The following is a 23,273-nucleotide window of genomic DNA, read 5'->3' on the forward strand; positions in this document are numbered from 1 at the left end:
GCTAGATTCTTAGCCCCAAATTCAAACTACCAAACTTCTCTCCAAGTGCTCAGTCTGATGAGACTCACCCCAAACCCCAACCCAAGTCCTTCTTAGCCTGAGCCTCTTCCCTGTCCCCAGCCTCTCCTCCACACACCAGAAAGATGAAGGTTCTGATTGTACCTCAAGCCAGTAATGCACCCCAATTTGGGATTCCTGTCCCTCTGATCGCCCTAGCTCCTTTGTCCCTCTTCTAGCCTGTCTGGAAACCTGCTTCTCTGAGCTAGTTCATCCCTGATGGCTTCTTCCTCACAGGAGCCAAGAGAGAGAGAGATCACATATCCACAGGGTAGCTGTGTGCAGGTGTGTAGGCTGTGCACTGCACAAAGGCACTTAGCCAGGGAGGCAAGGGTGCGCTGAAACCCAGCCTTGGTCTCCGTTTGCTAACGTGTTCGCCCTGGCATGGGGCTGTGTTCCCGAGGGAGAGGTGCCTTTTTCACATTTACCCAAAGCCACGTGTGGGCTATCTGTGACCGGGAGTGTGTACAGGGGACCTCCTCTTTCCTGAAGGCACCAGGTCTGGAAGAGGTTCATTAACCAGGCAGGAGTTCTTCCCCAGGCTTAGTTCCTCAAGCGCCAGACAACTCAGGGTTGGTTGCAGCTCCTCCCCTGGACAATCAAAAAGAGATGCCACCAGCACCCATTCTTGGCTGCCAGATTGCACCCCACCTGAATGCAGGGCTGAAACTCTTCCCGGGGCTTCAGCTTCTGGTCTCAGGAGAGCGCACACCATTTCCAGCCAGCAGGAAGCTCTTTGATGGCGTGGGATGGCTCCCCTTCTCCAACCCTCCTGGCCCTGAAATCCTTACATCCAGAGACCTCATCCCACTTTCCCGGTCCCGAGTCAACAAATCTTCCAATAGATAAAATAATAGAATTTTTTAATAAATTTTTTTTTCCCAAACAATTTCTTTTGATCTTCACCACGCAGGGGCAACAGTGGAGAAGAAAGCTCTCTCCAGGTGCCCTAAAAAGTGTCCAGGGTAGACTTAGGAGAAAAGTATTCCTCCAGTGTCAGGAGGTTGAGGGGCTAGGGTAAGCAGGGGTCAGGGTCAGCCTGGCCCTGACTGAGGCATCCCCCAAAGGGTCCTGGGTGGGGCTCCCTGGGGGAGCTTCCAAAGGCTCTGCTGGTGGAAGATGCTCTACAGACAAAAGCCCCTCTGGGGTCCGCTGTGGGCCCTAGGGGTGCGGGTCGGCGGCTGCCTGGGAGGCCCCACCCCAGCCTTGGGATGGGGAAGAGTTAATGGCCAGAGTTGGGAAGGGCAGGGCTGAGCCACCACACACGCCCTCTTGGGGCTGCCATAAGTCAGGGCAGCCCAGGAGGCAGGCAAGGAGAGGCGGCCTGGTCCCGGGGCGGAGAGGAGCTGGGTGGGGTAAAGGGAGGCAGCAAGGCCAGGGGCGGGGGCGGGACGGGGGCCGGAGCCGCAGCTCGGGGTGGACGGGAAGCGGGGATCGGACACTGGCCTCTTCAGTCTCAGCACCGCAGTCAGAGGTGGTGGGGCGCCAGGAGCAGGAGGCAAAGCAGAGGGGTGGGGAGCCCGGCCGAGAGCGCGGGGCCTCGGGAGTCCGGGGGCGCCTGGCAGGCAGCGCCGGGGCACGTCTGCTCCCCACGCTGGTCCTCGCCCCCGTAGCCCCCCCAGTAGTCGTCCTCGGTGGGCGCGTCCCCGCCCTGGCGCCCCCGCGAGTCTTCGGCGGGCAGGTCTCGGTAGAGGGTGGAGGGGTCGGCGGGGGGCGCCCCGGCCTCGGCCACCCCGTAGAGGTGGTTGGAGGAGCTGTTGCCGCGGGCGCGGCTGCCTGGCCGCGTGGGCGTCGCGGGCGGGCACGCCTGGAAGTCGGCCTCGCGGAGCGCGCGCAGGTCTCGGCCCTGGCGCTCCGGGGGCGTGGCGCAGGTCACGTCGGAGCTGGACACGCGCGCGCGCTGGAACCAGGCCCAGAGCGGCCGCGCGCGGCAGTCGCACGCCCAGGGGTTGGCGTTCAGCCGCAGGAACTCGAGCGATGGCAGGTCGGCGAGCGCCTCGCCGGGCAGCGAGGCCAGGCTGTTGTTGAACAGGTAGAGGATGGTGAGGCGGCTGAGGCCGCGGAAGGCCGCGCGGTGCACGCCCTGCAGCCGGTTCCCGTGCAGCAGCAGCCGGTCCAGACTGCCCAGGCCGCGGAACACGTGCTCTGTGAGCAGCCGCAGGCGGTTCCCGTGGAGGAAGAGGTGGCTCAGGTTGGCCAGGTCCGCGAACAGGTCATCCTGGGTGGGGGGAGGGGCACAGAAGAACAGAGTGGGCCTGAGGCAGGTTGCGGACCCCGCTGGGGCCTGGGCCGGGGGAGGGAAGGGGCTGCACCGTGGCAGAAGCGAAAGGGTTGATCTTTTGATTCATAGCGTCCTGGGTGTGGATTCTGCCTCCCGTAACCTATTTGCCGTGGAAAAAGTGGTATCGGTGAGGGCAGTGGTTCTGAAACTTTCGGGTGTATTAGGATCGATCCCCTGCGGATCTCTGGCGGGGGGCGGGGACAGAGTTTCTGATTCAGGAGGTCTGGGGTGGAGCCTGGGTATCCGCTGGTCTACAGGTTCCCCAGGGAAGCCAGTGCGGCCATGGCAGGACCAGTTTGAGTTCCAGAACTTCTGGTTTGGTGAAGTGTACAGACTGGGGAGCCAGCCTTTCTGACTTCAAATCTTGGATCTGTCATGAACTGACTGTGCCACCTTGGGCAAGTCACTCACGAGCCCTGTGACTCAGTTTCCTCATCTGTGTAATGTGGAGATTAAATGAAGTGGCATGCATGAAGGTGCTTAGAACACCTTTCCTTGTGGAGTTCTACGAGTTCCATGACTTAGCCATTATTCTTTTTTTTTTTTTTTTCTAATTTTTGTGTTTGTTAGCCATTATTCTTAACTTGGCCAAGCCCGTCATCTCTTTGGGCCTGTTTCCTCATCTATAAAATGGGGATGCGTATACCTACTTCGTGGGTTTGTTCTGAGGATTCCAGAAGAAGGTTCACATAAAGATCATGTGAAGGAGGTGCTGGGCACGTGCCAGGCACACAGGGAGTCAGTCTAGTGATGGAGCCCACAGGTGCAGCCTTTACAGCCCCAGTGTGAAATCCAGCTAGCCTTTTCCCTAGCTGTGTTATTTTAGGCAAGTTTTAACTTCATGGAGTCTCAGTTTCCTCAGTCTGTGTAACATTCCTTATTATGTATGACTCCCTCAGCAGGCTAAATGAGGGTTGGATGATACTGTACCCCAGGCCCAGAGAGGTGCTTGGAGCTGTTCAAGGTCACACAGCCCAGTGGCTGATTTGATTAGTGTCAGAGCCAAGAGCTGGGAGTTTTGAGGGAGGCAAGGTTAAGAACAGGATGCTGTCAGGGAAGGGGGCAGGGATGCTGATACTGTACCCTTAACAGGTACATAGTCAATCAATAAATGGTGGTTACTATGACAATAGGGGCTCAGTTAGAATTGGGTCCTGTCCCTTTCCTCTAAAAGAGGTGCTCACTGGGGGAAGCAAAGTCCTGCTACTAGGCTGGGTTTTGGAGGTCAGGATGTCAGCTCCACCCCCAGAGGCAGCAGGAGAGGAGAGGAAGGAGGCCAAGTTGCATTACTACTCTGCTTAGAGGCACTGTCCCACCTGCCTGGGGCTAGGGAGTCACCTAATCAGGCCACGTTAGTGTGGGAAGGATCTTGGAACTATGGATCAGAATTAACGGGTGGGCGTGGCCCACAGTGGCAGTGGGGACTCGTGGACTCTGCATGATAACCAGCGTACCAGGGCATTCGGTTGATCAGCTGACTTGGGAGCTAATGCAGCAGCACCCATCAGCCCAGCTCATTTTTTACAGAGGAGAGCACTGAGGCTCGGGGAGATAAGGGCTTGCCAGGGAGGGGAGCAGGGCTTCAGTCCCCTGACCTCACTGCCTTGAGGTCCTCGCCTCTCGTGCAGGGCATCGCTGTGGTCAGCAGGTTCCAGGAGGTCCGGTTCTCAGAACAGGAGCATCCATTCTGCTCAGGCCAGCTCACCCTGGAGGGTGGGGGCTGTTTCCTGACTGTGACTCTCCCTCCCTTACTGCCTGGGGAGCTGTTCTCCCCAGGCCTGCCACCCGGAGCCTGGTCAGAGGCCTCAGGTTGGGGGAGGGCGTTGACTCCCAGCCCACACCCACAGCCTCCACCTTCCTGTGCTCCTGCATGTTCTCGCCCCCTCCCATCTGGCTTCCGCCCTCTTTGCTACAGGAACTGAGCCTGCCAAGAGCCCTCCTCTTGGCCACATTGAGATCCGTCCCCCTCAACCTTCTCAGCTGCCTCTGACACCAGCATTCTCCGCCCCCTGCTGCCACCACCCCAAATCCTGGCTCCGGCCTCCAGCTGGCTCCTTGTACCTCCCTGGCCTCAACCTGGCTCACCATGGCCTGGTACCCTTGTTCTTCTCTTCCAGGCCCATCCAGGGGGTAGGCTTGGAATCCCTGCCACTCAAACACCTAAATAGGGTTCCTCTTTTCATGGAGTGTCAGCAAGAGTGGGACACACCCAGAGACATATGGTCAGAGGATCGATAAGGGGGTGGGGGAGAGGGAGCAGGGGTAATCCACACTTTGGGGACCTCAGGAGTTCAGGAGGAGTAGACGAAAGGTTCAGAGATCCTAGGGAATTCAGGTGCCTTTGACCCACAGCCCCAATTTTTGGCCCACAGAATTTCTTGATTCCAACCTCTTCTCTCATTTTGTTTCTCTGCAAAAAGTCCTGCCCCTCCCTTCTCTGAGCCTCCTCCTTGGGGTCCAATGCCCCCTCCCCCCATCCAAGCTGTTGCCAAATCCCGTTGCCATTTCCTTGACTGTAGCTCTCAAATCCGGTCCTTCCTCTCTCCACCGTTAAAACCGTTCTCTATGCATTAATAAGCTCTTGACTTTCACAGTCCTAGCCCTCTCCCCGCGCCGCCCCATCTCCCCTCCCTCTGGGCTGAGAGCCTCTGCTCAAGTCATCCTCTTCCATTTCAAAAACCACATTTCCCTTGCCTCCCCCCTGGCCGGTTCACAGCTCTCTGCATCCATTTGGAATCTTAACGCAGCATCCCTGCCCCCTTCCCTGACAGCATCCTGTTCTTAACCTTGCTTCCCTCCAAACTCCCAGCTCTCAGCTCTGACACTAATCAAATCAGCTGCTGGGCTGTGTGACCTTGGACAGCTCCAAGCACCTCTCTGGGCCTCGGTCTCTTCATCTGTGAAACAAGGGACTTGGGATAGGTGATCTTTAAAATCCCATCCTCATCTGATTTTTATGAATTGGGGAGCTCTGGGATGTGCCTCATTCATTCAGCAGAGCTGTACTGAGTGTCTGCTCTGTGCCAGGAACCCCCGCTCAGAGTGCTTATCAGTCTGTGGTGGGGATCATCGTCATCATCGGCGTCAGCACTGTCAAGCAGGTAACTTATCGAGCTCTTACCATGTACCAAGCTCTGTGCTACACAGATCCTATATAGTAACTTCATCGTCACAACCTTATGAGGTGGATACTATTATTATCTCTGTTTCAGATTAGGAGAGGGAGCCTCAGAGAAGTGAAGTGACTGGCCTAGGGTCCAACAGCTAATGGAACGTGGCTTCCAACTCCAGAGACCTCTGGACAAGTGCACTCTGGGGTCAGACAGACCTAGGCCAGTTGTAGGTCATGTTCCTTACTAGCTGGGTGACTGGCCTGTGCTGTTATTTTGCTGGGCTTCAGTGGGTGTTCTCCCTGGTCAATGTTAATGGATAGCTACCATTCATTGGATACTCACTCCATGCCGGACACTGGGCTGAGCTCAGCAGTGTCTCCTTTAATTCTCACAACGCTTGCTCCCCAAGGTACAGGTTATCTCCATGTCACAGAGGGGTCCATTGAGGCTCAGTGGTTAAATAACTTGCACAAAGCCACAGAGCAAATTGGATGTGTGGCTGGGATTCAAACTAAGATCCGGTCTGCTTGAGCTTTTAAAACATTCAGGCCAGCTGCTTTGGGAGGCCAGGGTGGTGGATCGCTTGGGCTGTGGAGTTCGAGAGCAGCCTGGGCAACATGGTGAAGCCCCATCTCCACAAAAATACAAAAACTACTGGGCATGGCACATGTCTGTGGTCCTAGCTACTGGCGAGGCTAAGCTGGGGGATTGCTTGAGCGCAGGAGGTTGAGGCTGCAGTAAGCCAAGATTGTGCCACTGCATTCCAGCCGGGTGACACAGCAGGACTCTGTCTCAAAAACGAAAGCGAAAACAAAACAAACAAACAAAAACCATGCAGGCCACTGTAATGATTGAAAGAGAAAACAAGTGGCTCACACCTTTGTAATCCCAGCACTTTGGGAGGCCGAGGCAGGTGGATCACCTGAGGTCAGGAGTTCGAGACCAGCCTGGCCAACATGGTGAAACCCCGTCTCTACTAAAAATAAAAAAATTAGCCAGGCATGGTGGCACATGCCTGTAATCCCAGCTATTCATGAGGCTGAGACAGGAGAATCGGTTGAACCTGGGGGGCAGAGGTTGAAGTGAGCTGAGATTGCGCCACTGCACTCCAGCTTAAGCAAGAGAGCAGAACTCCGTCTCAAAAAAAGAAAAAAGAAAAGAAAAGTGTCTTTATCATCTGGCTACACTTGAGTAGGGAATGTGCTCTGGGAAAGCAGGGCTACTGTTTCTGTCTATTCTCCCCTGAATCCCTGGCACCTGGAACTCTGCCTGGCATGTGGTAGGTATCCAGTAAATATCTGTTGATGAATGAACTCACCTGGCACGGTGCCTGGCATACAGCAGACAGTCCCTTAGAACCTCCACCCAACCCCATCTCCATGTCTACCTTCCCCATTCTGAAAAGCTGTGGTCCCCTGGTGGAGCTTCCTCTAAAGCTCCCCTTTGGGGCAGGCCTGGCTCCTTCCTGGGTCACACCTGCACCCTGCAGATCTCACCCCAGCCCACGTTTCCTCACCTGCCTGTGGCAACTCCTAGCCCAGTTCCGCCAGGCAGAGGCTGTTTATTCCATCTCCTCTATAAAGGGCCAGGTGTGAAGATGCTTCCTTTCTGTGATGCCTGGTACTGTTCATGCCAGGGGCATGGAGAACAAACACTTCCCATTTCAGAAGACCCAGTGCCCACCCGAGGTCCCCCCTGCCCAAGGCTTTGCTGACCTCAGGTCCTGATTGCTGTTCTTGGCCTGAGAGTCAATGGAGGATGGGGTCATAATATCACGATTTCTTCAGCACTGAACTATGTGCTTTTTTTTTTTTTTTTTTAGACGGAGTCTTGCTCTGTCACCCAGGCTGGAGTGCAGTAGTGCCATCGTGGCTTGCTACAACCTCCACCTCCCAGGTTCAAGTGATTCTCCTGACTTAGCCTCCCTAGTGGCTGGGATTACAGGCGCCTGCCACTATGCCTGGCTAATTTTTGTATTTTTAGTAAATGGAGTTTCACTATGTTGGCCAGGCTGGTCTCGAACTCCTGACCTCAAATGATCCACCCTCCTCAGCCTCCCAAAGTGCTGGGATTACAGGCGTGAGCCACCGCGCCCAGCCTGAACTATGGGCTTTCTAGACACTAACTCATTTCCTATTTACACCATTCTTGGTGGAAGGTATTATTTTCATGATTTCCAGTTTACAGATAAAGTAAGTGAGGTTCAGAGAGGGTTAGCAACCTGCCTAAAGTTAAATAGGTCAGAAAATAGCAGATCAGGGATTCAAGCTCAGGCCCTCTGACTCCAAATTCCTCCTAAACAACTAATATATATTGATAAGGAGATTCTGAAAGCATTAAATGCATGAATAATTTGTAGTAGTATTTGATCTCAGTAGAAGTAGTAGTAGCAGCAATTATTATACTGCCCATGTCTTGAGAGTATGGCCTTGTGCTAAATGCCTTACATTTTAATCCTTACAAAACTTCTTTTTTTTTTTTTTTTTTTTTTAAGACAGAATTTTGCTCTTGTTGCCCAGGCTGGAGTGCAATGGCACCATCTTGGCTCACCGCAACCTCTGCCTCCAGGGTTCAAGCGATTCTCCTGCCTCAGCCTCTTGAATAGCTGGGATTACAGGCATGTGCTACCACACCCGGCCAATTTTGTATTTTTAGTATACACGGGGTTTCTCCTTGTTGGTTGGTCTGGTCTCGAACTCCCGACCTCAGGTGATCAGCCCGCCTCGGCCTCCCAAAGTGCTGCGATTACAGGTGTGAGCCACCATGCCCAGCCTACAAAACTTTTTTTTTTTTCCTTCAGCTTTTCCCTACTTTCTTTCCCACAACAAAACTTCTTAAATAAGGATGATTATTGGCTGGGCATGGTGGCTCACACCTGTAATCGCAGCATTTTGGGAGGCCGAGGTGGGTGGATCACCTGAGGCCGGGAGTTCGAGAACAGCTTGGCCAACATGGTGAAACCCATCTCAACTAAAAAATACAAAAATTAGCTGGGCGTGGTGATGCATGCCTGTAATCCCGGTTACTTGGGAGGCCAAGGCAGGAGAATCGCTTGAACCTGGGAGGCAGAGGCTGCCACTGCACTCTACTGCACTCCAGCCTGGGCAATAGAGTAGACTTCGTCTCAAAAAAAAAAGATTATTGTTAAGTACTATCCTGATTACCATTAGAGATGAGGAAACGGACATGAGGAAATGAGGTTAATTTATCCAAAGTCACATAGGAGCCAGGATTTGAACCTGGGTCTTTCTGAGTCGGGTCAAAACTGGTTCTTTCTGAGTCAGGTCAAAGTCAAAAGTGTGTGCTTTTAAAAATGAGCCTGCTCAACTGTACTCCAGAGTACTGTCCCCTTGTACCAGACCACGAGGCTCAAACACCAGCTCTTCCTGGCTGTGTGGCCTCGGGAATACTCATTCCATGTCCCTAGACATTTTATGTCCCTCACTGTCCCTACCACCAGGTTGTTGTGAGGCTCGATGTGATGGGGAGAAGGCATAAGCCTCCAGTCACAGCGACAATGGTTGAAAAGATTTATGATTAGAGGCGGCTCTATATCGATAGAGTCTTCAGGGCCCCAGCCTCAGCTTCTCCACTGTGAACAAGGAGGTGAAAATAATCTCCCAACTGGGCTGTAGAAGTGAGATGAGGTGGCTGAGTGCTCTTCATCAACTGCGAGGTGCCAGGCAAATTTAGGAAGAGGAGCAATGGAGGGTGTGTTCTGGGACTCACTCATGACCTCAGTATAATCCTTGAAGTTGACCCAGATCTTCAGGATGGAGTCCAAGTTGGGCCACTTCACTGAGACCAATGTTAAATAAGGCTCGTTTCTTTTTTTAAAATAGTATTTTAACAAGCATTTATATAGCGCTTACCGTATGCCAAGCACTATTCTAAGTGCTTTACAAATTATTCATGCATGTAATGCTTTCAGAATCCCTAGGAGATGGGTACTCTCGCTAACCCCATTGTACAGATGAGAAAACTGAGGTCTGAGGAGGTTAAAAAATGCCACACACTTGTCAATGGCAGAGTGGATACGTGTAAAGTGCTCGGCACAGTGGCTGACCCCCATGTGCCCTCTAAGTGGTGATGGCTACTATTTCTACTGTCATTATTTATGCAGCAATAAGAATAACATAAGACATATTTCTCCAATATACTGTGCATGTTACTCCTTTCCCTCCTCCTGGGAATGGTATCTCTGTGAAGGCAGGGAGTTGGGTCTGATCTGTTCACTACTTACTGTATTCTTAGCATCTAGCTTGTGGTGGGTGCTCAATACATGTTTGTTACATTGTTATGGCTGTTGTTATCATCATGAGCCTCATCAGCACTGACCTGATTTTCCAACCAGCAGACTGGGAACTAGTTAGGCACTAGCCCTGGATGAGGCAGAAGAAGCACCTTCCAGGGGCAAGCAGGGAGAGGGCAGAATTTGGATATTCTCACCCTCTTCCAGCCAGAGGCTGTGTGGAAAAGGGAAGATTTTCTCTCAGGGTGGTTTGGAGGGTGTGTTATTGCTTCCTGGGGAAATGGAGTGGAAGGATCTGAGTGTCAAACAGTCAGCTTAACAACAAGAATAAACTATCATTAGATCAATAATCATAACAATAAATAACAATTACTGTTATTCCTTCCATTTTCAGAGCGTCCATTTTCCAGCTGCATAACAGAGATACCCTTTTTTTTCCTTTCCCTGCATTGAGATGACAGGTTTGGAAAACGGGAATCTAGAAGGGGTGTGGATTTCTCCCGTCCCATTACTCAGTGAATTGGAGAGAAACGCAACTTTCTGTGGGATGCCAGTGGCCATGGCTCTGCCTTCTCTACTTCCCTGGGATGTGGGCAGACTTGAGGGTGGGTGAGAAAAGCAGCTGCAAAGGCCTTTGGGCAGGGGACCCTGGGGGAGGGCAGAGTCCGCCGAAGGCAAACACGTGAGATCACAGAGACAGATACACACACGCAGACAGACATGGGGGTGTGTGCGGAGTGGGTGTGTGAAGGGAGACAGACAGAAGAGGCAGAAGACAGATGGGGGAGGCAAGTTAGTGAGAGAGGCAGTGATGGACGGAAAGGGATAGACAGACAGGCAGAGGCAGAGAGGTGAAGGTTGTGGACAGTTAGAGGGGACGGGGGCAGCTAGGGACCTAAACAGGTAGAGAGACAGACAGAAGGGACAATTCTCCCCTAGAGAATGTGAGAGAGACGGAAACTTAGAAGAGAGACAGAGACAGAGAGAGATGGAGATGCTGAGGCAGGAAGGGTGGCCTGGGGAGAGAGGAGGGACACGCACGCAGGGGCAGGCTCACCTGTAGGTGGAGCAGGCTGTTCTCCTGGAGGTAGAGGTACTGCAGGCTGACCAGGCCTCGGAAGATGTTGCCGGGCAGGCTGCTGAGCTGGCAGCGGTACAGATGCAGCGACTGCAGTCGCTCCAGGCCCTGGAAGGTGTCGGGCTCCAGTGAGCGCAGGTGCCGGTTGTCACCGAGGTCCAGCTCCTCCAGGGCTTGCAAGTGGCGGAATGTGCCCGGGTAGATGGTGGAGAGGTTGTTGGAGAAGAGCCACAGGGTGAGCAAGTTGGGCCCGAAGGTGCCCGGCCGCAGCGTGCGGATGAGGTTGTTCTGCAGGAAGAGTCGCTGAGTGCTGGGCGGCAGGGACAGCGGCACAGAGGAGAAGTTGTTGGCCTGGCAGCTCACGGTGGGTGGGGATGAGTAGCAGGTGCAGAGCATGGGGCAGCTGGGGGCTGCCGGGGGCAGGGCCAGGAGCATCAGCAGGAGGCAGGCCGAGGCGGGAGCTGTGGGGAGGGGAAGCAAAACTTACCAGGTGGGCTTCAAGGGCCAGAGTGCCAGCCAGGGGCCTGCCCACCCACTTGGTAAAGACCTAGGGGCGGCTGAATAGGGTGGCTCACACCTGTAGTCCCAGTACTTCAGGAGGCCAAGGCAGGAGGATTGGTTGAGGCCAGGAGTTTGAGACTCTCTGGGCAACATAGGGAGATCCCTGTCTTTTGAAAAAATAAAAATAACACAATCAGCTTGAGCCCAGGTGGTCAAAGTTGCAGTAAGCTGTGATCGCACCACTGCACTCCAGCCTGGGTGATGGAGCCAAGACCGTCTCCAAAAAAAAAAAAAAAAAAAAATGTAAGTGTTTTACAATTACTTTCTCCTCCTGAGTTTCTCAGACCCACTACGGGCATGGTGGCACGTGCCTGTAGCCCCAACTACTTGGGAGGCTGAGGCAGGAGGATCGCTTGAGGTTAGGAGTTTGAGGCTGCGGTGAGCAGTGATCACACCCTGGCACTCCAGCCTGGGCAACACAACGAGACCCTGATTTGGGGAGAAAAAATAAAAAATAAAAATAAAGTCCTGGCACCCTGGTGCTCCCATGTTGGGGGACTGAGGGGACAACATTACAGCCTCGAGTGGCCTGGCCACTTCCACTTTCCGAGGCGTCTGGTGTATTAAAAAAATAACGCCAAGAGAACATTGCAGAAAGCACTGTGACACATTTAAGATTATTTGAAGAATGATCACCTTTCCACTCCTGTTTTCACTGTTGCATGTTTGACCTTGTCTAGGGATTAATGTCAAAAGACTAACGTCGAAGTTTCTTTGCGTCGGTATTGACAGTTGGGCTGGATAGTTCCTTGCTGTGGGGGCAGCCCTATAAAAGGCATTTAGCAGCATCTCTGTCTTCTACCCACTAGATGCCAGCAGCACCCTGCCTCCAGTTGTGACAACCAAAATGTCTCCAGACATTGCCAAATGTCCCCTGGGGGGCAAAGTCACCCCATTGGAGAATGAGTGGAAGTAACCTGAGACCCTGTGGGGATCTGAGGCCCGTGTCAAATGGACCTGCCCTGAGGTCTAGTCTTGCCAGCCTGCTGGTGCCCACTGCCCTTACTTTCCTGTACTTTTCACCCTTGCAGAGTGAGAGCCTCTCTGTGCCAGGAGGGGCCTTAGGGGCCAGGGTTCAGTGGGGTCTCTAAGTGGAGCCACCAGCCACAGATGACATCATCAGCTGCAGTCCTGGGAACATGCAGAATTCCTGGGGAGACAGCCTGGGAATCTGCATTTTACACCCCAGGTGCTCTTCATTCGCAGTTACTTAAAAACATTTTTTTTTTCTTTTGGAGGCAGGGTCCTGCTCCATCGCCCAGGCTGGAGCGCAGTGGTGTGATCACAGCTTACTGCTACTTTGACCACCTGGGCTCAAGCGATCCTCCTGCCTCAGCCTTCTGAGTAGCTGGGACCTCAGGCCTGTGCCACTGCACCCAGCTAAAATTTTTTAAATTTTTGTAGAGATGGGGTCTCACTATGTTGCTCAGGCTGGTCTCAAACAGCCCTCCCACTTCGGCCTTCCAAAGTGCTGGGATTAGCAGGCATGAGCTACTGCGTCCAGCCGAAGCTTTTTTTTGTTTTTTTTTTTCTTCCCCCAAAGTAACTTTCGAAGGTTGGATCATATGCAACCTTCTTATACCAATGGAAAAGCAGGCTCAGCGAGCCTGGGGGCCAGAGAGTGGAGTGCAGGTGCCTGTACTCACACTTTAACAGGGTCCAGGACCTCCTGTCCTCCCTGGCCTTTGCCTTCCTACCCTCGCTGTAGCTGATAAAGTTCTAGGCCGGAACTAGCTTGACATCTACACTTTATTATGATTTCCAGGTGACTCCTGGGATTTTCTTCTGGCAATTTTGCCTGGGGAAAAGGGGAGCCTGCACCCCCAAAGCCAGGCAGTCATTTCCCGGAAAACACAGCGACTGAGCACCTTCTGCTTCAAGCAATGCCCTAGGCTTTTGAAGGCAGGGGGAGGAAGGCCTGTTTCTGGACCCTGAGATCCTGGGGCTCCTTGGAGTTCAGAGACCCAGGGACAGACTGAGAGGTTGGTGATTTTGAGCGTGGGCTTTCTGAGGCTGCCAACTGCACATGCGTAGTGGTTGTTTTGTGTGTGATGTGTCACGCTCCTGAGGTTGCCGTGTATGTGTGAATGTGTGTATATGTCTGTGATTTTTACGGTGTGAACTAGGTGCTTGCCAAATGTGGTGCTGCTGGGCCAGGTGTGCACTCGTGGTACTGACAGGCCCCGAGTGTGGCGCTGGCATCCAGATGCCCTGGTGTTCCAACTCCAGAGGGGGGAGCACACAGGTGCGGGTGGAGGACCCACACCCCTGGTGTGCTGTGCTGTTCCTCGATTTTGGCCCCCCCAACCCCTGTGAGTGTCCCCGGCCCCTCCTGGCGCTGCGTCGGTGCGTGCTGGCTATCCTCCGCGTGTGTGTGAGCGCTGGGCCCCGTGCGTGTGTAGGCTGGGTGTGATGTAATACTCAGTGACACAGCCGCTGCTGTTCCATTCCTTCACACCACCTCCGCGCTTCTCGGCCCTTCTCACCCCTCCCCCGTGCGGCGTTTCACGATTACTTTCTCCTCCCGAGTTTCTCAGACCCACGTGGGGTGGAGGAGCAGTGTCTCTCACCCCTCATGTGAACCAGGCAGAGGTGGGGTGTGGAAGCACAGGGGGGACCCCAGAGGGTTTCATGAGGGTTGAGTTTTGGGGCTTAGAACTGGAGATTTCAAAGCTGGAAAGGTCCCCTCGACTCCTCTGGTTCAAGCATCTGTTCTACTGAAGTGATGATTGGAGCTCAGAGAAGGCAAGTGACTTACCCAAGGTCACACAGCAAAGTGCTGGCAGGGCAAGGACCAGAAAAGTCTCTTGATGCCCAGCCAGGGCACTTCCCTTCCTGTCAGAGTCACCCTCTGAGCTCCACCTCCCTAAGGACTTGACACCAAAAGAAGCCAAATCCCTCTCTGATCCCTTAATCCTACCCCTTCCACAAGCTCACCAGAGTGTGAGCTCTGATGGCTGCCAGCCCCTGGAGGATTACAGAGCTCTTCCCCAGCTTCCGGACTGACCGACCGCTGCCCCAGGAGAGGTAGAGGGAAGGATGTGCAATCTCAGAGGGCCCCAGAGTCAGTGCCCACTCCCCTGGCACCAGGGTCCCTTCCAGCCTGGAGGGTAAACTCTGCAGGAGCTGGCAAGGGCGCCCACCCCTCCTTCTTCCCCTAGACCCTCCTGCCCCTCACCTGCCCACATTAGCCCTCTTCTCTTTCCCCACACTCCTTCTGTCTTCTTCCCATGTCTCCCCCAACCAGGGCTCACCTCCTCCAGCCCGTGATAGTGGTCCCTGCAGGCTATCTCAAGAGGGACCCCGTGTTGTGGGGGGGGGCCCTCCATGACAGCTACTGCAGAACAGTGACTCTGTTGCCATTTCTGGCCTTTGCCACTGCCGTGCAAAGCTGCTGTAACCCAAGGAGCCTCATCCATAATTCAGGCTGCGGCTCTCACTGGAGGCAAGGAGGAGGGGAGGGTGGGGGGTTCTGGGCTTCACTGCCCCCAGGCCCGCTGGGGCTGGAGTGAGCACTCCAGGGCAGAGGTGGCGGGACTTGGGGAGGGTTGGAGGACTAGAGCGCTGCGCCTTTCCCTCCCTCCCCCACCCTCGGTCCCAGCCCTGCCCAGTATGTGTGCCCTTTTCTTTCCTGCCACGTCCCTTCCCCACCCTGAGTTCTCACGCCCCCTCACCACCACTCCTTCAGGCCCATGCCTCCGCCTCTCTCTCCCGAGGACCACAGCTCTGCTCCTGGCCTTCATTTTGTGAATTCCCAGTGGAGACTGGGGCAAGAGGCACAGAGGGTCAGAGTTGGGAAGGGGGATACCTTGGTGGCCACCTAGAGCCGACCCCTCACGTCACAGGTAGCACCACGGAGGATGGGGGAGGGGAAGTGTCAGCTTCTGAGCACCCCCAGCCAGGTCTCCACGGCTTGCCTTCACTGTCTTTCTCAGAAGCCTTCACTTCTGCCCTCCACTACTTCATGGGCAGAGGAAAGCCCTTTGTAGCAGCTCCCCCACCCTCTCTGCACATCCCTCCTCTAAAGCCAGCGGGGGATGGCTACAGCTGCAGGGGAGAGTCAGCAGGGTAGGAGGAAACCAGGAAGCACCTGTTTTGTGCCGGGCACTGCATTTGTACGTTAATTTCTTTATACAGGAACACAACACACACAACCCCCTGGAGATCAACATTGTGGCCCCCAATTTGCAGATGAAGGCAGGGAGCCCCAGAAACATGACCCGCTGGCCTCAGGCCAAGCAGCTAGTACAAGGTGGAACCCAGATCCGAAAAGAGGGGCGTCAAGCCCATGTCAGAGGGACTCTCTGACTTTTCTTCAAGAGGCTGCCACATCCTCCGCAGAAACCACGACTGGATGTGTGAGACACTGCCCTTGAGGTAAACTAAAGGCAGGACAGTAATTGCACGCAGGTGCCTAGGGCTGGGCCAGCCACAGTGCTGAGTCTGTTTGGCTACTCAGGGTCAAGGGAAGGAAGGGATTCCAGCTCTCTATGCAACTCTCATCTCCTAGGCTTCCAGTTATGGTTGCTCTAGAGTAGTGATTACAGTGGGAGTCAAGAGATGACCCCTGTCCAGAAGATATGGCCAGAACTGACCAGGGGAGCGAGTCAAGAGAGGCCAGAACATGATATTGATCCCGGAAGGCTGAAGTGTCCAGAGCCAAAGTATCCGTTCACGGAAGGACCACTGTCCAGGACTCTGGCTATCAAAGCTTGGAGTACCAAGGCTCATAAACAAAGTTCTCAGCCCACAGGCCACTCTTTGGGCCAGAGTCCCCTGTAGAAGAAGGAATTTGAGGAGGAGAAAACGGAACCCAAGGTAGGGGGCAGAAGCCAGGGTGCGCACCCACCCACAGGGCAGAGTCGCTGGAACAGAGTAGTCCCAGGAAACAATGCTCCCTGGAAAGGCAGCTGAGGCCTCTCGCTCTGGAGGGAGGGGCACAGGGTCCCAGCCGAGAAGCAAGGGCTCCACAACCAACAGGCTGCTTCAGGGAAAGGCCAGGGCCCGCGGGCAGATGCTGAGGGGGCAGGGGCTGAGGAGGTGGGAGCTGAGGAGTGGAATGGAGGTGGTGGTGATGCCAGTGACGCAGGGGCCTGGGGAGGCACTGACGCGGGTGACGGAGGTTTAGAGCTGCTGCAAACAGCTTCTCACTCTGCCAGAATTTAACACCCCAAAATAAGCAGCCACCGCAGTGGTGGCGGCGGCAGGATCCAACGTCGGACCGGATAATTAAATGGCAGCACAGGAGCCAGTCTGGGTGCCCACCCTCAGAGGCTGCCACTCCCCTCCAAAGTCCTCACCCTCCATCCCTCACAGCCACCCCCAGGGCCCTGAGCTCAGAGCACCCCCATCTGGCCCACCAGTCACTCCCTGAGAGAAGGGCCGTGGCAGGCAGGCGCTTTGGGAACGGAGGGCTTCCCACGTGGAAGTGGTTACCAGAAGCCTCTTTGTCTCATCCCTGGGCAGCACCCCCAAGCCCTAGTCCTTTTCTCCCAGCCTTTCTCTTCCTCCTCCTCGTCCCTCCTCTCCAGCCCCTCTCCCATCCATGGTTCCCTATCCGTTTTCTAGCCACCATCCCCATCCTTCTCTGGTTTCTGATTTTTCCATTCTCTTTTTCCCTTCCGGCCCCCAGGGTCCCAGTCTTGATTCTCTTTCCCATTACCTCCATCCCCGGATTCTGGGCCCCCTGCCTAGTCGTCTTCCCACCCCACCCCTGATCTGGGCTTTCCTCTCCTTCACCCTTCCTCGGTCTTCACCTGGGTCCCATTTCCCTCCACGATTTTCCCTTTTCCCGTCTAACCTTCATTCCTTCTCCTCCTCCCCTTCCCCCGCTCCATCTCCCTCCTCCTTTCAGCTTCCCTCACCACTTTCTCCATCTTTGACTTCCCCTTCCCATCCCTCTCCCCTTGACCCCTCCCCCCCATCTCTGGTCCACACCCTCATCAGTCACTCAATCAGTAGAACTACCCTCTTTCTAGCGCCCTCCATCTGTCCTGCCAAAGAGGGCCACTTGGGTTTCCCTCCGCACCTCCTACCTCCCCAGACAGCCCCCTACCCACATCTCGTCTTCCCAGGTGACTGGAAAGTGCTGAGGCACCGGCCAGGAGGAGTTGCTGAGTCGGCGCTTCCCCAGCCGGCCCGAGTCCTCAGCGTCCCCCGGAGCAGGTGGAGCCGGGACGGTGGAACCTGAGCCTCCCTCCCCGCTCCGGGCCGGGTTCGCCTGCCCCCTGCGTCCCACCTGGGTCACGAGCTCCCCGCACGCGCCCGCAGGCTCCCAGCCAAGTGCCCTCCTGCTGAGAGCAGCCCTGAGGGCGGGGACGCGGCCTCAGCGCTAAGCTTTTCCCCTTTCCCAGGTTACCCACCCCCCCCAACTGCCCCACCCTCGATCCCTGAAAAAGGGGACGCCCTGTTTCTCTCCCCAGGACGCCCTCCGCCCTCCTGCCGCCGGTTCTTACCTTGCAGCAGGCGCCGGAGCCCGGGCAGCATCTTGTCTCGACGCTCGGGGGAGGGGCAGCGGGGGGAGGGCGCTCCCACTCGCTCCCTGAGCCCGCCGGGTGCACGGCGGGGACCCCGCGGGGCTCCGGAGGGCCCGGGAGTCCCCGGGCTGCGTGGCCGGGCCGCGGCGCTCTACCCTGCGCCCCCCGGGCTGCGGGCCTCGGGAGGAGCCATCGGCCCCGACGGGACGGCGCGGGGCGCGACGGGGCGGGGAGGGCTGGGGCTAGCCGTCGACGCCCAGCGCCTGCACCCCGTTAGCTGCGCGGTCCGCGCTGGAGTCCGTCAGTCCGTCGGTCCGTTGCGCCCAGGCTGCTAGCCGAGGGAGAGTGGGGACAGCGAGGAAGCTCTTCCCAACCACCCCCACTCCTTCCCGCACTCGCTGGCTCCTCCCTCGCTTGCTGGCTCTCCGACTTAACCCTTTCTTGGCCACTAGGAGGGGGGAGCGGCTTTCTAACCCTCTCCACCCCGGCCTCCTCCCCTCGCTTAAGCGACCCGGAGGACTGTGTTCGACCGTCCTCGCGGCGCCGAGCTTCTAGAGAAATCCCTTCTTGGGGGAGTGCGTTAGTTGAGGGAAACGCCGTGGACTTGCTCTGTTCCCTCCTCCCAACTTTCCAGGAGAAGATGAGCTTATGGGTCACACCTGCCCCGGCCCCCAGCCGCGTTCCTCGCGCCAGTGTCCCGGTCTTCAAGGTTTCTATTCCCTGGGACCGCTCCAAGATTTCATTTCCTTCCATTCCCAGACCTCAAGCCCAGTGTGCGACTATAAGAATAGTATATGCCAGAGCTTTTGCGTGCAAGATCGAGTGCCTATGAGCGTGCACGTGCTCGCAGGGACGCTTGTACAGGTGTGACTCAGGAGGCTTGCGCGTTACCCCCTGTACGGGCCTGGGAAAGCGGGGGGCACGTGAGTGTGCACACGGGTGAGCCGCTGAGAGCCTGCCAGCGTGCATGTCTGAGCCGGTGGGAAACGTGAGGCTGTGTGAGGTTTTGCGCTTGCGATCTTGGGGATGGGTGGAGAGGGAATAAGTGCCCGGTGTGAGTGCCCTCAGTGCAGTTACGAGCGGGTGCGAGTTGGGCGCGCGTGCGAGGATGTGCGTTTTTATGTGTATGTGTGATGTGTCTGGGAGGGGAGATCTTATCCCCCGCGGGGACGCAAGAGAGGACCCAAAGTTGGGCAGGAGACCGTTGGCTTCGCGCGAACTTCCTCTACCCCCTATTAAAAAGGGACGGATCTGGCCTCACTGGAGCCCCTCTGGCCCTTGGTGGCCTGGTTCCGAGCGGTCTCAGCCGACCTGTGACCTAGGCGCTTCCCTACAAAGACTGCGGGGCTGTTGACCCAGGTCTCGACTCGGCCCATCGCGTCCGCGGAGCCGCCCCGGCGTGGGCTAGGCTCGGGGCCCTCGGGGGAGCGGCTTCGGGTACCGTGGCCCGGCATAGCGGGCTGGGTTGGGGCTGCGGGAACCGCAGGTGCGGCCGTGCCGGGGCCTCTGAGCCCCCCGGGTTGCGGCTCCCACGAGCACAGAAGTCCCTCGCCCTGCGGCGCGCGCCGCGGCTCCTCCACTCCTATCCGTGCCCGGGTCCAACGCAGTGCCTGGCATACAGTTGGCGCTTGATAAATGCTGGTTTTATTCTTCCCATTCATTCTCTGCTCCTTCCACGGTCTCTCGTTCTTCTGGCGTTCTCATTCGATTTCTCTGCTCTTCTCCCCACACTCTTATTCATACTTCGTGGTCTCCGTCTCTGTTCCTTCCCTCCCTCCCTCCCTCCCTCTCTGGGGCCTCTCCTCACTCTTCTCCGTTTCCCTGCCACCGTCTTCTGTCTTTCTCACGGTCCCTCCTAGTCTTCGTCTCCCTCCTCCTCTCCCCGGGGCTCCCTGCGTCTCTGTCTCTCGTCTCTGTACGTCTCGGTGTCTTTGCCTCCCTCTCTCTTCCCGACTCCCCCAGTTTCAGGCTCCGGCTGCAGCCCCCGGGCACCTCGGCTCTCGGGCGCCCCCTGCCGGTTCCATTATCGGACCTTCTGGGGCTCCCGGCTCCTCTTGGTGCCCCTAAATTTCCTCTCCCGCCCCTCCCGTTTTCGGATCAGGTAGAAACAGAAAGGAACGTCTCTGGGGCTCCCGTCTGCCCCCACCCCCGCCTCCCCCTATCTCCAGGAAGCGGGACAAGCCCTTGCGTTTCCCCGGGACCCACTCCGGCTGGGGCCCGCTCCTAGGGAGAGGGCCCGGAGGCGGCAGCGGGGAGGGAGTGTTGGGGGTAGCAGGGTGGGGTTTGGCGTCCTTCCCCGGAATGAGCCGCGGCACAATCTGTCGCTGGGTTTGTTTGCCGAGCTGCCTCCGGAGCGCAGTGGGGCTGGCTCCCGGGGAGCGAAATATCACAAGATGCGGAGACAGACGCTGAGGGGCGGGTGGGCGGCGGGCTGACTCAGGTGTGCTGTCATCGGTTCCCGGGGCCCGCGCTCTTCGAGAGGGGCGGGAGGGGACCCCGGGCCCCCAACGCAGGCGGAACCCCGAAGCCGGGAGGGGAGCCCCGCTCCCGGGACGAGCTGCGGGGAAAGGGATGCCCCGTCCAGGAAGTCGCAGCCCCTCTGCGCAGCCCCGCCCCTTATACAGGTGTCACGGTTTCCTACGATTATCTGCTGACTCACCCCCTCCGCCCCCAACTAGACTACCAGCTTTTTGAGGGCAGGGAACTCTGTCATCCATGGTCGTGTTTCCAGCAGGTGCCCACTGAAGACTTTTGGGTGGCTGGCTGGTGGGTGGGTGGGTGGCTGGGTGGCCGGGCTGGTCTCATTTTACAGTAGGTGCCACAAAGCATTCGGTCTTCTCTGTAGAGAACTTTGACCCTTCTTTCCTCCCCCCACCCACATTTGCTGTCCCCACCCGACTCATCTCCAGTTAGGTTTGGGGGGAGGAGGGATGATTTGGAAACTTCAGTTCGGAGACCAGAGTTTTCCAGGTGACCCTAGACAATGTGCTCCCCTTCCTTGTGCCTCAGTTTCCTCATCTGTACGGTGAGGCTACCCGGTCATTCACGAGGCTGCATTAAGTCTCCAGGCACTCCAGGTATGAGAAAGTGCTTGGGAAAATTGAAAAGTGAGTGAAAATTCAATTGAAATTTCAATTGAAAATTGAAAAATTGAAAATTGAAAAAAGTGAGTGTGTGTGTGTGTGTGTGTGTGTGTACATGTGTGTAGGGGTGGTAGGTAGCTGATGTCGTTACTATTTTGGCACTAATTCTTTGGTGGCGATGGTTGTCCCAGTGGAATCAGACACACCATGCCTGAACGCGAGCTGGGCTTCTGCAGTTAGACGTTTTGAAATCTGAGGAGTAAGCTGATGGCAAAGGGTAATCGAGGACCCGGCCTCTGGCTGGAGTCCTGGACTCCGTGCTGGAGGCTTGGCCGGGCTTTGGGGTGCTGGGTCTTCAGGCCTGGGCCGCAGAGCTGGCCCGCCCTCTGGTGGCTCTAGGTGGATCAGCAGCCCCACGGGAAGCCAAAATCTCTGGAGATGGGCTCAGCATCAGATATTCCCTGAGAAGGAGGAGGACCCCCCTGCCCCGACGCTCATTGTCTGGAGAACAGTGGGCTTTGGAAAGGAGACCAGGTAGAAGGAGGGGGATATTGGCACAGAATGGATGAGTCTGGACTTCCTCTACGAATTCCCACTTACTAACAGCGCAGCTACTCTCAATGTGTCACCCAAGAAACGTCTTCCCTTTGGGCAGACCCACCGACTGAGCCCACAGAACCTCCCTGGCTCTTCCCTCCCCCTCTTTGGCACCTTCACTGTGTAGAGCGCTTGGTGGTTAGTGTAGGAGGTGCGGTGGCTCAGTGGAGGAGAGCACAGGCTTTCTGGGTTGTGTCCTGGCTCTGTGACTCTCTAACTTGGGGGAGGGGGGGTCCTTGGGGAAGTCGCTTGCCTTTTCAAATCCCAGTTTTTCCATCCAGAAGATGGGAGGTTACAGGCATGGTGGCTCGCATTGGTGATCCCAGCATTCTGGGAGGCTGAGGCGGGAGGATTGCTTAAGACTAGGAGTTCGAGACCAGCCCTGGGGACTTAGTGAGACCCCTGCCTCAAAATTAACCAGTCAGTCAGTCAATCAATAAAAGAAATTGGGGGGTGGTGTCACTGGTTTCCAGCACAAGTTTGAGACCAGCCCTAGTGACTTAGCAGGACCTTGTCTCAAAATAAATAAATAAATGAATAGATAAATAAATAAAGGTGAGAGGGAGGAGGGTGATACTAGTTCCCAGCTCATAGCGGTGTTTGAGGATTAAAAGCATGAAAGAAGCTAACAGCGCAGCTGATCCTGTGTTCGATAAATGCTAATAATATTATTTTCACTTTTAGCTTAATGACAACCTGGATAGTCATTGCAGTCTAGAGGCAGAAAGAAAAATGATGACCTGACCTGCTGTGTGTGTGTGTTTTTTTTTTTTTTTTTTTTTTTTTTTTTTTGAGACAGCGTGTCCTTCCGTCTCTGTTGCCCAGGCTGAAGTGCAGTGGCACAAACCTGGCTCCCTGCAACCTCTGCCTCCCAGGCTCAAGCAGTCCTCCCACCTCAGCCTCCTGAGTAGCTGGGACTACAATCAGACACCACGATGCCTGGCTCATTTTTGTAGTTTCTGTAGAGATGGGGGTCTCACCATGTTTCCCAGGCTGGTCTTGAATTCCTGGACTCAAGCAATCTACCCGCCTCGTCCTCCCAAAGTGTTGGGATTGCAGGTGTGAGCCGCTGTGCCCAGCTGACCTGTGGTCTGATAAGGGGTAAATGGCAGAGCCAGGTCTGGGGGTCCGTCCTTCGATATGACTTCCCACCCACCTGTACTACCCTTCGGATGACCTTCCCAGCTCCATCCTACCTGGCACTTGCCAGGGCTGCCCACTCTGATAAAAGGAATCTTAGCCCAAATTAAAAGTCCTGAGTTCCAGCCTGCCTCTGGACAGCTATGTAACTGGGACAGACCTCTCCTCTCTGGGCTTCAGGCTCCTATCATTGAAGGGAATATCTTGGACTCTATGTTGTTGAGAGTCCTGCAAAGCTACATCTTTGTATCATCCTGGTGTCTCTGTGACTCTCAAACTGGAAGCTACCAAAAATGGAGCCTCTCAGCTAGATCCCACGCTGTCTCCACTTTCCCAACTCCGGGCATGTGATGTGGGCCCCGGGGGAAAATCAGGTTTTCTGGGGATTCTTTCAGACCTCACCCTGGGCTCCTCAGCTCTCCCACTGGCCACCAGTCAATGCTTGCTGTGCTGGGAGGTAGAGGGACTGGGCTGCACCTGTCACTCAGAACCCTTCCACGGTGAGTTCCATGCCCTGTTCTGCTGGCCTGAGGGGAACAGGACTCCTTTCCAGGCCCTTTGTGAAACAGGGAAGAAAACCTAGATTAGTATAAAGGGCAAGGTTGTCAGAACATGCTTTTCTCTTTCCCTGTCTC

At 55.7% G+C, this 23,273-nt stretch overlaps 1 protein-coding gene across 1 annotated transcript; it reads right to left on the reverse strand.

Annotated features, from left to right (window-relative positions):
* Positions 1 to 903: 903 nt before the first annotated feature.
* Positions 904 to 18,678, reverse strand: RTN4RL2 (reticulon 4 receptor like 2). Its single transcript, XM_032283386.1, has 3 exons — positions 17,798 to 18,678; positions 10,761 to 11,242; positions 904 to 2,275 (listed from the first exon to the last, which is right to left on the reverse strand). The coding sequence occupies exons 1-3, from the start codon at positions 17,826 to 17,828 to the stop codon at positions 1,526 to 1,528; spliced, it is 1,263 nt and encodes a 420-aa protein (XP_032139277.1). The 5' UTR covers positions 17,829 to 18,678; the 3' UTR covers positions 904 to 1,525.
* Between the last annotated feature and the right edge of the window lie 4,595 nt (positions 18,679 to 23,273).

Source organism: Sapajus apella, unplaced genomic scaffold (genome assembly GCF_009761245.1).
Source record: "Sapajus apella isolate SASKATOON/1434 unplaced genomic scaffold, GSC_monkey_1.0 scaffold14, whole genome shotgun sequence".
Classification (NCBI taxonomy): Eukaryota; Metazoa; Chordata; class Mammalia; order Primates; family Cebidae; genus Sapajus; species Sapajus apella.

What these genes read in the sequence shown, in the direction of transcription:
- RTN4RL2 (XM_032283386.1), bottom strand. Translation starts at nt 17,828, where the DNA reads ATGCTGCCCGGGCTCCGGCGCCTGCTGCAAG. An exon ending in GCTCCGGCGCCTGCTGCAAG is followed by an intron (nt 11,243 to 17,797) that starts GTAAGAACCGGC and finishes CCCTCCCCACAG; the next exon opens with CTCCCGCCTCGGCCTGCCTC. An exon ending in ACAGCCTGCTCCACCTACAG is followed by an intron (nt 2,276 to 10,760) that starts GTGAGCCTGCCC and finishes CCCCCCACCCAG; the next exon opens with GATGACCTGTTCGCGGACCT.